The 13,128-nt window shown below is 44.1% G+C and overlaps 1 protein-coding gene across 5 annotated transcripts in view; it reads right to left on the reverse strand.

Moving 5' to 3' along the window:
• Positions 1–13,128, reverse strand: part of SCAI (suppressor of cancer cell invasion) — a 1,638,004-nt gene that overhangs the window by 1,405,316 nt on the left and 219,560 nt on the right. For all 5 annotated transcript variants that reach the window (XM_077463762.1, XM_077463684.1, XM_077463531.1 and 2 more), the window contains exon 3: positions 7,071–7,166. In XM_077463762.1, the coding sequence (XP_077319888.1) occupies positions 7,071–7,166 (96 nt within the window). The remainder of the gene's footprint in view (positions 1–7,070; positions 7,167–13,128) is intronic.

The following is a 13,128-nucleotide window of genomic DNA, read 5'->3' on the forward strand; positions in this document are numbered from 1 at the left end:
GTTTATTTATTATTAGCTACCTCTGTACTGTCCCATGAGTCACATGAGACCGGGGAGAGAAAATGGCTAATTGGGCCCAATTTTCACTTAGGGGTGTACTCACTTTTATTGGCAGTGGTTTAGACATTAATGGCTGTGTGCTGAGTTATTTTGAGGGGACAGCAAATTTACACTGTTATACAAGCTGTACACTCAATACTTTACATTGTAGAAAAGGGTTATTTCTTCAGTGTTGTCACATGACAAGATTTAATAAAATATTTACAAAAATGTAAGGGGTGTACTCACTTTTGTAAGATACTGTGTATTTACTTGTGTGTCTTTGATAGTGATGCTTTTAACCCCTTGTTAACCCCTACTTTGGGGTTAAAAGTGTCCCGCTCCTGCCCAAACAACGCTGGTAAAACGAGCGGCACTCTACCACTAGCGCGGGGCGGTCAGTGTAAAAAGGGGTCTTACTGCATAGTTCATTTCTGGCAGTGCAGGAGTACATTTTGATTCAATACCACTTTATGCAGTCTTCACTTTACCAATGGGCTGAATCTTTAGTAAATGTCCAAATCCGGGGGTCCAGCATGACAAAGAAAAGCAGTTTGCCCACTGCAGTGAATATCTGAATATGAGGGTCTGGTATGATACTGAGCAAACTCTGGACACTGGGTGTGAATATCCAGTCTAAGGGTTTATTATGGTTTAATGTCAGCAGCTGGTAATAGAAGAATCTTGATCCAGTATAACTCGAGAGAGAAACGACCTACTTTCTAAAAACACTATGCTATATTTGTTCAGTATATGCAGGTGTATAGGTGGGACTGTGCCTTTTGATTGGCCTCGAACACTGGTAGAGAATAAATGTATTTCTATTTTGTAATGCAATAGTATTTAACTACTTCCCATCCGGCCAATGTACATATACGGCCGGGTGGGAGCTCTCTACTTCTGAGTGGACATTCCTGAACGTCCATCAGAAGTAGGGGGATCGCCCGCGCATCGGCGCGATCCCGATGCGCCTGTGTCACCCGGACACGGCGCATCTCGGATCAGCAGGAGGGCTCTGTGATTGGCCCTCCTGATCACATGACGGCCGTGTCCAATCACAGCCATCATGTGATGTAAACAAACAGCTGGTTGCTAGGCAATCGGCTCCTCCTCTCCTCACACGGAAGTCATCGCTGAGGAGAGGAGAGCAGATCGCTGCAGCCGGCTGATGATCAGTGAGTATGAGCTGTTTTTTACAGATCTTTACTCACTGATCACCAGTCTAGTGTAAAACACACAACACACCACACAGTATAAACACAATGTCCCCACATATGTCCCCAAAACACACATGTCCCCAATAATAAAAACATGACCCCCACATATGTCTCACTAAAATCACGTTCCAATGATTATCTGTACACATATGTCCGTGATCACCTGCACACATATGTACATGATCATTTGCGTACATATGTCCGTGATCACACAAACCAATTATTATACACTTAACCACATTTTTTTTTACCAAAGACATGTAGCAGAATACATTTTGGCTTAAATTTATGACAAAATTCAATTTTATTGGATTTCTTTTAAAACAGAAAGAAGAAAATATTGTTTTTTTTTTTCCAAATTTCCGCTCTTTTTTCGCTTATATCACAAAAAATAAAAAACTGAGTCGTTAATAAATAACACCAAAATAAAGCTCTATTTGTGCAAACAAAATGATAACAATTTAATCTGGGTACAGCGTAGCATGACCACGCAATTGTCATTGAAATTGCGAGAATGCTGAAATCTGAAAATTGGGCTGGGAAGGAAGGGGGTGAAAGTGCCCTGTATTGTAGTGGTTAAAATGTGGTCAGCTGTCAGGAGACTGGATAGCTCCTTTACTTTTCTCATAGATGCCAATGGCAGATACTCAACTGTGAGTAAAATATACTTCAGTATTCCAGGATTTAAGCTCTACTATAATTCCGATAGTGTGTTTTTTTATAATATATATATTTTTATATACAAGTCAAGAAGCGAGATTGTAACACCTGCAGGGCTAGAAATAATGACCTATAAAAGTAGAACTCTTGCATCATGTACTCAAAAGATGTCACTGGTCCTCAAGTTTATCCAACCAATACTGGAATATATTTCATTACCACTTGAATATTAGGGTCCATGGGTAATAAAGTTCTAAATTGGTGCTCTAACTTTAATATGAACATACTCAGACCAAAGGGCTGCAGATAGCCTCAAATTGTATCATTAACTACACTAGTGAGTTGTTCATTGAGCATAATCCAAGATAAGTTTACTTCCTCTTTCATTCCGTGCAAAGGCAAAGCATAATGGACTACTATGCATCGCATAGTAGCCCATTATGTGTCACTTACCTGACACAGGAGCCAGCGAAGTCACCGCTGCCCCCTGTAGTTCGACGCATCCATCTTCTTTGTGGGGTCTCGCAGCTCCGCCGCTGTCATTCGGCGAAGCCGCGATGACGTCACTCCCGCGCATGCGCACGGGAGCCGAGATGCGCGGCATCTTCGTCATCGAGGATGCCACGCTCAGTGCGCCGCTGTCTACGGCGCATGCGCCGTAGACAGCGGTGCCCGTCTTCGGGCAAATATCTCCTAAACCGTATAGGTTTAGGAGATATTTCTTGGACCTACAGGTAAGCCTTAATCTAGGCTTACCTGTAGGTCAAAGTGGTTTGTAAGGGTTTACAACCACTTTAATATGTTACATCTCTATTGTCTGTTTGTATTACACCCTTGGAGGAATACATAAAGTCCCACTCCTTTGCATTTCTATTTGTACTTTCTTTAGAGTAGTATGGATATGGGATTAGGTATGCTCAAGAGCATGTACTGTTATTTCACTTTTCACAGGGATTCAGTGGGCAACCAACGCACTGGTTTAGGGCTGCAACTAATGATTATTTTTATAATCGATTAGTTGGCCGATTATTGTTTTGATTAATCGGTTAATAACCTTAAAAAAAAAAGTGTGGTGTATAATTTAGTTAATACGTAAAGTTTAAAAAAAAAAGGCAATAGGCAACTCCACCATTTTTTTTACAACACAGGGAGACTCCATGCGGGATATCTCCTCCCTCACACCCTTCGAACGTCTCTTCATAGCGGAAGAACCAATACCACACATGGTCTCTGAACTCTATCAACTGCTTAACTCTGCATCCCCCACAGTGAAGTCTGCTTACATCAGAGCCTGGGAAAGGGACTTGGAGATAACTTTCACCCCTGTCCAAATATCTTGCCTCTACCAACTTACCCGGTCCAGCTCGATTGATTCCAAGACGCAAGAAATGAACTACAAGCTACTGATGCGCTGGTACTGTGTGCCGGCAGATCTAGCAAGGATATACCCATCCACGTCAGATCAATGTTGGCGGGGCTGTGGCCACAGGGGCACTCTTCTGCATATTTGGTGGGATTGCCCTGCGATCAGACCTTACTGGGAGGACATTAAATCTCTGATCAAAGAAATCACAGGCATAGATATTCCTCTGTCCCCGATTCACTTCCTGCTACCCATTCCTCCCATGCCAGTGAGCCAGTACAAGAAGAGTGTGCTGCCTCATTTGCTAAATGCAGCTAAGCGGCTGCTCCCTATTTTTTGGAAGCGTCCGCAAATCCCAAGTAAGGAGGAGTGGCGCCGCAGGGTGGGTGACATCCGGGAGGCAGAGGGGTGGATTGCCACTTGCAGAAGGGCCCATGACCGCTTCACTGCGATTTGGCAGCCCTGGCTAGTGTATATATCGAACCCTGGACACATTTCATCCAGTTTGGATGTGGCCCTCCTGGAACTGGCGGAGCCATCCCTAAGGGGACGCCCCCAGGGCTTACAGATGGGGACCAGGAGCTGAGGAGACTCCAACACTCAATTTAACATTTCATTAATCAGGGGCGAGGAGACCGGATGCTATTCTCTCTCTTCACTCACCCCCTTGATCATCCTACATGTATGGAGAGGTTGACGGGGCTCGGAGAGGAGGCGGAGTCGGAAGAGAGGCTTCAGGTATGCTCTAAACCACTTTTCTTTTCCCTTCTTTTCTCACTTAACTACTTTCTAATACTTTATGACTTGAATAGTTATGGCTGCCTACGGGCAGATGGTTGATATGTTGAGTGCTAGGTGACGGGTGAGGAATGGAGGACTTGGGTGGCCCAACAAAAATTTGGCAACCTGACGCCATGAGACAACCTGACTTGAACAGGGAAATGGCACTTTGGTGCCGCTATTATGCAGGACTGCCCCCCTTCCCCCAGCACGCGGTCGTCTAGGAAGCCGTCGGCCCCATGTGAGTTACCTTGAACGTTAAAGCTGACCAAGCGTATCATGCGTGAGAACCTCTTACAAGAGGACAGACCAGTCCTATACTGCACGAACTAGACTGCGGACTGGGATTGCTCAGCCCAACAATCAGTTGACTTACCGTGCTGACCCGTCACCTGGTAAATACTCTCTTAGTAACCTAATCAGTATGAAGTTAATTTATGACTGTTGACTATTCATGTTCTTGGTCCCACTACAAGTGAAAAACGAAAAAGGAACGACTGGAGTATTATGTATCAGCATTACCTACAGCAAATGTTTATCCTCTCTGTTCATTTTCATTTTTTTTTTCATTCTTTTACTGTAAATCAAGCTGTAATACCCTATCTCCTATAAATAAAGATTGTTTAAAAAAAAAAAAAAAAAAGGCAATTTATTCTTAATATCTCTATGCAGTGGTAAATATAAATAACCAACTATATGGTTAGGGAGCAAAATATCGAATTCACTCTGAGAATAACAGACAGAAGAGATATACTGTATATACTATTAGAGGAGATATACTGTATATACTATTAGAAGAGATATACTGTATATACTATTAGAGGGGATATATACTGCATATACTATTAGAGGCGATATACTGTATAAACTATTAGAGGAGAGAAATACTGTATATACTATTTGAGGAATGATACAGTGTATATACTATTTGAGGAATGATATAGTGTATATACTATTTGAGGAATGATATAGTGTATATACTATTAGAGGAATGATATAGTGTATATACTATTAGAGGAGAGATATACTATTCAAGGGTCAATCTAGTAAATATCATCAGACTCATTAAATTTATCCCCATTTTGTTACTGGCCGATTAATCAATTATGAAAATAGTAATCGATTAATTTCATAATCGATTAATCGATTTGTTGTTTCAGCCCTACACTGGTTGTGCAGTTCTTTAAAAGCTATAATAAAGCTTAACCCCCCAAGAGCTCAGTTAATCCTGAAGGGAAGTCTTCCAGTAGTTCGGGAGTTTCTAGCCTCGGCTAGGTTTGGGCCTCAAGGGGGAGATTTACTAAAATTGGAGAGTATGAAATCTGGCACAGCTTTGTACAGAAACCAATCTGCTTCTAGGTTTTATGGTCAAAGTTTAATTAAACAAGCTGAAGTTAGAAGCAGGTTGGCTGCCATGCACAGTTGCATCAGATTCTTAGTGCTACAGTTTTAACATATCTCCCCCATGCTGAATCTGACTCAGAAAGATGCCTTTTTGGTGGTGGTGACCTCAGCAAGACGAGTTTCTGTACGACAGTAGTTCTCGTCCCAATGCTGGGATTCACTCCAAAGGTGGCATTGAGGCTCATAATGACTCAGGAGATTGTTCTCCCTACCTTTTTTTTTCCAGAAGATAACCAGGAGATTAGTTATCTAAACATGGGTAAAACCCTAGCATTGCACATTCAGGCAGTTCAGGTCCATAGACTATCTGTTTTTGATTCATTCTGGAGCCAACAAGGGCACAAAAGCCTCAAGCAGGGTCATAGCATCCTGGCTGGTGAGGGTCATTGTTCTGGTTTACAAATTCAAGGGGTCAACTCCCTTGAATTGCCAACAATTCTAGAGGGGATAACAGCGCACTCCACAAGAAGTGTTATGGCATCATGAGTGGCAGCTTCTCTGGTTTTGCCAGAGATAATTTGCAAGGTGGCAACATGGTCTTCTTTACAGACTTTCGTGTCTCACTACCATGTAGAGCTGGCAGCCTTGAAAACTGTTGAGTTTGGTAGAAAAGTAATTGCTCCGGCATCCTGCCATAATTAAAATCGTTGTTCTGCATTATCCCGCCCTGGACAGCTAGTTATTTTGTGCTGTGCTGTATGCTGACATGGATCAGTCAGGAAAACCGGAAAATTATCCATCATACTTACTGCAGTTTTTCTTTCCAGACAAGCTCCATGGCATTGGGTTCTCTGCCTTACACCTTTATTTTTAGACTGCTAAACTTTTGGGATCAGGACATGGTCCTTCGGGAATCTTGGAAGCTGGATTCTATCACCTATGAATATAGCAGGATCATGGTCTTTCCAGGGTACTCTGTGGAGATGCAGAAGTTGCGCTGCATGTTTGACCAGATGAAACAGCTCTGCACCCAGAACATCAAGTACAGCATGTTATTCTTAGTTTTGCCTTCATGTGCAGGACGGCAAATCAGTTTGACTCTTCACCAATCCTGCGGAAGCTGCCACGTGGCTGGAAACTTTACCTAGGGGCCATTAATCTACCAATCTAAGGTATTGTTCTGGTGGCACTCCAGGGTGTTATCTATCCCAGCAAGATGAGGCAATGATCCAAGGAGCAATTTGTTGCTACATTTCCCGACCCCCCCCCCCCCCCCCGACTATGTGGCCTTCCTGTTACCCAAAGCCTGAGTCCTTGGCCTTGAAGAAGCATGTGTCCCAACTATGGCTTCCAATTGCTCAAATCATTAGGCCTTGCCACATACCTGTTCACAGACAGGGGGCAGCATGTATGCTCTCTAGTTATGATTGCTGTATATTGATAAATCTGGATACTGACCTTGGCTGCTCCAAGTTACCATTTACCTCTATGCGCTTAGGGGGTATACCTCTATTATGAATTCCCTATGTTCCCTCAGAGTGATCCTTTGAGAGAATTGCAATCCAACACACTGTACTGCACCAGTGGTGTAGGAATACCAACCGCATCAGTGTGCAAGTGCCCTAAAAGTTGTTTAAGCAAATCACTGACACGTATAATATTTTCACCTGTGTTGTTGTTGAAACTTCCAGAGCTTTGTGTAAACATCAAACGTCCTTCCAAAGTATGACTGCCATTGCTTTTGTCCATATTGAGGCAAATCTCTGCAAAATATAGAACAGAATTAAAAAAAAAATGGATTTTGTTCAGAGACCCATCACTAAACCATTAATTTAAACAAATGTTTTTCTGTAAGATTGTAATGTATTTTGTTCATGTTGTTTACCTGTAAAAGCCTTCCTTGTGTAGACATCAAAAAAGCATGAGACTGCTGCTGGATGCCTCCATTTTGGATGTAATGTCAGCAGCCTCAGCAAACTCACAGCTGCTACTTAAATTACATTTCTTTAAAACGAAAGTTCCCCATTGCTCCTTCTCTGACAGGTACAACAAAATGTGTATAGGGAAGTAAAACAAGGGGTGGGGCCAGCGCAGAATGTAATTGTATACTTCCTTCTATGACCTAAATTTTACTCCACGTATTTTACTAGACAAATGGCATACCGGCCTTCATTTATGGTTTGGCCAATGCAATATAATTAAAAAATGAGCATCCTCCGCAAATTTTTATATTTGTTTCAGGCTCTACAGATATTCATCCCCCTGTGCTTCTGCAGACAGGCCTACTCATTATTCATGAATTTCATATGGGCCCACAAACGGCATTTACTTCAAAGACGACAACTTTTCACTCCCCAAACATGGGGGGGGGGATGTCGATGTCAGTTCCTGACATATACGCAATACTACCAAGCATTTCACCTGTGTAGGCTCATTGACTGGTGTCGTCACAGTGACACCAAGATTTGGTCTCCATTAGAACAATCTAATCTCAAAGTGACAAACCTCTTTGCGGGGCACCTTGGTCCTACAAATCATTATGAAGTTCTCTGAAAAATCACCCCTCTCATATGCCCCACGACACAAATCTGTTCACAACTATTTACTCAAGCCTCCCTTTCCTCTTCAAACTCACCATTATTCCCAATACTGGAAAATCCTCATACCAGGCTTTTAGGGTAAAATTTTTCAAGCTCTGTTGGTCGGTATCAGGCCTCTCATTTTTTTGATATCAGGTAACTGGCCGTCGATATCTTCTCTTATGAACCCTTTAGGTTCCCTTCCCTTTGCACTTCTGGAGAGCCCTCCGACTACATCATTTTTTACATTCCCTACTTTCTCAGAACAATTTTTGTCAATGCCTTACTACTCTCGAGGAGTACAGTTCTGACGACGGCATACTGCCGCATGCAACCACCTTGTCTAGTTAAATCAGAGAAAGATCTAAATCGTTCTTTCATCTCAGACCAGCGGAACCATATCATTCAGTATACGTATAAATCCATCATGTACATTGTCACAGTTGTGGGAGACAGGAGACAGACAGGCTCCTGGAGGCAATCACACTATGCCAAACCTCCCTCACTGCTCAGATTGAGGAGGTCAAAATGGACATCTCTCTAATCAGGCAGGATTTTCAGAAACTCCGGGACCGAGTCAGGGAGACGGAGACCCGAATCAGTACTGTTGAAGATGTCCTCCCACCCTTACAGGCAGGTGCAGATAGCATGCAAAGACAAATTAACCAGCTCCTTGCCAAGCAAGACGACATGAAGAACCACCTGAGAAGGTGAAATATCCGACTCATCGTTCTCCCGGAGGGGGCGGAAGTTAAGGACCCGACAGCATTCCTTGAGCAGCTGCTTATAACTACCACCAGGACACCTTCTCCCCCATGTTTGCGATAGAGAGGGCACATCAAATGCCTGCAAGAAGCTCCCCTCTGCACCTTCATCGCCAAACTCCTAAACTATAAGGATCGGGATGCTGCCCTGAGGCTGGTGACGGTGAAAGGCAACATTCCTATTGGTAATAACAAAAGTAGCAGTTTTCCATGATTTCTCTACTGAGATACAGAGAAGCCACCAGGTTTCCTGCCCATCTGAGAATTGAGAATGGGGATTGGGTGCGAACAAAGGATTGCCCCAGACAGAGTTGAATGACCGCACACTAGACAAGCCATGTGATGAGACATTTTTCTTTCTCCCTTTGCACAACCTATCAGCATCCTCTGGTTCACTGTGACTCTCCTCCTGGTTCCACAGATGCCCCGTACATTATATTGGATTACGTTTGCCCAGATATACCTTTACCGGACCATGGGGGCATAAAGAACCCTCCATCTCCGGCGGTTACACCGCCACGTTTAATATGAGGGAACTAACCAAGTGATAACCAGGAGAAGGACATTTTTACAATATAGGAGTCAATAGACTGCAATTTATTACCCCCGGGAGTCTTTTTCACACCCCTGTACTTATTTGGTTATCCGAACTATTGGAACATGCTAGTTCTACCAAGTTTTTGCCCCACCAACCAGTGGGAACCAACCCCATGCAGACGGTAATAAAAAACAGGGCCCGATAACTACATTGCACACTGTTTTGCTGAGGCATCCCTCTCTTTCTTATCCTGCACAGAGGTGGCTGATTCAACGCCTTTGTCTAACCCAGTGGCTAGGAATGCTCTGCATTTTTTTCTTTTGCTCAAAGACACTGTTTTTCCCAGTTGGTAGTTTAAACTTGTTTAGGGATTATGCTTGCACATGTTGGGGAGGGTGTAGGGCGGGGAGGGGGTTGTTATGCAGTAATCGCTACAAGTTTTAAGTGTACATGCAATGTTCCAGAAGCGGGTAATGGGTATGTGTATACATGTTGAATGGTTATCATATACAATGTGTGAGGGGGTTCGCTCGGTAGCGGGTGTGTGTGACCCCCTGGATGGGTTCACAACACAAAGTCAGGCACAGCAGACAGCGGTGTAGGTGCAAAAAACAAAAGATCCGGTTTATTTAGGCTACATGCAGTGATACATATAACAGCCAAACAAAATAAAACAAGAAAATAAATCCTGGTCAGCTTGACCTCTAACTACACACGTAGACTCCCTGTCTAACAACTGGGTGCAGCCTTGTGCGGCCCCAGTCCCTGTCTCTATTGTAGGGGTTTGCCACACAGGCGTTAACTCACCGCACAGAACAGATCTCAGACTCCCCAGTCCATACACACAAAACTGGTTCCAGGATGGAGCATCTCTCTATGCATGCTGGGGTTTTTTGTAGAGGTCTTAATGAGCCCACTTACTACAGCTGGGCTCATTAACTCTTCCCCTCTAATTGTAAAAGTCTGCATAAAGCCTGAATCTAGGACACACATATTTCCCATCCTGAATACAACCAGGTGATTTTACCTGCGTGCTGCCACATACCCCCCCCTCTTGTTTCAACCTTGGGGTTGTAACACAAGCAGCCAGACACGCATGTATCCGAGACAAAGCATCCACATTCCCCATTTTAACACCAGGGCGATGCTTAACTGTAAAGTTAAATTCCTGTAGGGCCAGGAACCACCTATTTACCCTTCTATTGGTCTCCTTGTTTTGAGCCATCCACTTTAAAGGAGCGTGATCAGTCACCAGGTCAAAGTGCCTACCTAGCAGATAGTACCGAAGGGAATCTAGAGCCCACTTCACTGCTAAACATTCCTTCTCAATCGTGGAGTAATTTACCTCATGGGACTTTAACTTCCTGCTGAGGTAAATGACTGGGTGCTCTTCCCCGTTCCAGACCTGGGATAACACTGCTCCTAACCCAACGTCTGATGCATCAGTTTGTACAACAAAGTCCTTAGAGAAGTCTGGTGAGTACAACACTGGCTGGCTACATAAGGCTGTTTTTAAGGACTGAAATGCTTCCTCAGCCTCTGGGGACCATTTAACCATAACCGACTCTTTCCCTTTTGTCAGGTTGGTGAGGGGCACAGCCTGAGAAGCAAAATGGGGAATGAATCGTCGATAATAGCCAGCGATTCCCAGAAAGGCTCGTACCTGTTTCTTGCTGTTGGGACGTGGCCAACTCTGTATGGCCTCGACTTTATTGACTTGGGGTTGTATCACCCCCCTCCCAATAGTGTACCCAAGATATTTGGCCTCCTCCTGTCCAATGGTACACTTCTTTGGATTGGCCGTAAACCCAGCTTCCCGGATAGAGTCTAGGACTGCTTGTACTTTTGGCAAATGTGAGACCCAGTCTGTGCTATGGATAATCACATCATCCAGGTAAGCTGCAGCATATTTATGATGGGGCCTTAGAATCTTATCCATTTTCCGCTGGAATGTTGCCGGTGCATTCTGTAACCCAAACGGCATTCTCTTATATTGGAATGCCCCATCTGGGGTTACAAACGCAGTTTTCTCCTTGGCCGACTCGGCCAGGGGAATTTGCCAATACCCTTTGGTGAGATCAAGAGTTGTCATATATCGGGCTGTTCCCAGCCGGTCAACCAACTCATCTATACGTGGCATGGGGTAGGTGTCAAATTTTGTAACTTTATTTAATTGTCTAAAATCGTTACAAAACCGCCAGCTCCCATCAGGTTTGGGCACTAGTACGATAGGACTGGACCAGTCACTCTGGGACTCCTCTATCACACCCAATTCCAGCATCCTTTGAACCTCCCCACGTATTGCCTCCCGTCGGGCCTCTGGTATTCTATAAGGTTTTAGTTTTACCCTTTCTCCTGGCGGGGTGATAATGTCATGCTCTACGCCAGATGTTTGCCCCGGAAGCTCAGAGAAAATCTCTTTGTTACGAAGTACAAACTCTTTAACCTCCTGTTGTTGGGGTTTCGATAAGGTGTCTGCTATTCCAACCTCAGGAACTAAGCAATCAGGCTGTACTTGTGACAAAGTCTCTGCGACTAGGGATTCCCTATCCCTCCAGGCTTTCAGCAGATTGACGTGATAGATCTGCTCCGGCTTTCGCCTTCCCGGCTGTCTAACCCTGTAGTTCACCTCACTAATTTTTTCAATTACTTCATATGGACCTTGCCATTTGGCCAGAAATTTGCTTTCAACCGTAGGGACTAGCACCAAGACCCTATCCCCTGGGGAAAAAGTACGGGTCTTGGCCCCACGGTTGTACACTCTCTGCTGTGCTAACTGCGCTTGGGTTAAATGTTCCTTTACAATTGGCATTACCTGTGCAATTCTATCTTGCATCAGGGCGACATGCTCAATCACACTCCTGTGAGGAGAACTCTCATTTTCCCAAGTTTTCTTGGCGATATCCAGCAGCCCTCTTGGGTGTCTCCCATAGAGCAACTCGAAGGGTGAGAAACCCGTAGAGGATTGGGGTACCTCCCTAATGGCAAACATCAGATAGGGTATTAGACAATCCCAATTCTTTCCATCTCTATCCACCACCTTCTTTAACATTTGTTTTAGGGTTTTGTTGAATATTTCAACCAACCCATCTGTTTGGGGGTGATACACAGATGTACGCAATTGCTTCACTTTGTACAACTTGCATAATTCTTTCATAACCCGGGACATAAAGGGTGTACCTTGGTCTGTAAGCAGTTCCTTACAAATACCCACGCGGCTAAAAACAAGGGATAGCTCTTTGGCTATGGTTTTGGCCGAGGTATTTCGGAGAGGAATTGCTTCCGGATAACGGGTGGCATAGTCCAATATAACCAAAATGTACTGATGCCCCCTAGCAGACTTCATTATCGGACCTACCAAATCCATTGCGATGCTCTCAAAGGGGACCTCAATGATAGGAAGAGGTACCAGTGGGTTACGGAAATGTGGCATATGTGCCGACTTCTGACACACAGGGCAGGAGGAACAATATTTTTCTATTTCCTTCATGACCCCAGGCCAATAGAATCTCTGCAATACCCTCTCTCTGGTTTTCTCTGTCCCCAGATGACCTCCCAGAATGTGTCCATGAGCCAATTCTAACACCAACTTCCTGTAAGGTTTGGGCACTACAAGTTGCTCAATGGTTTCTTCTGCCCTTTGAGCCACTCGATATAGCAGGTCCCTTTCCATAGTGAAGTAAGGATAAGGGCAAGTCTTATCTGGGTTCACTAACTCGACCATCTATTTTCACCACATTTTCCCGTGCCTTTATTAGGGTGGGGTCTTTTAACTGTTCTGTGGCAAAATTTTCCCTGTGAACCTCAAACTCCACAGACGGCATGTTTTCATCTGAGGATGTTG

The sequence above is a fragment of the Lithobates pipiens genome, unplaced genomic scaffold, assembly GCF_037356315.1.
Source record: "Lithobates pipiens isolate NorthernLeopardFrog02 unplaced genomic scaffold, aLitPip1_a1.2 Scaffold_1, whole genome shotgun sequence".
Lineage (NCBI taxonomy): Eukaryota > Metazoa > Chordata > Amphibia > Anura > Ranidae > Lithobates > Lithobates pipiens.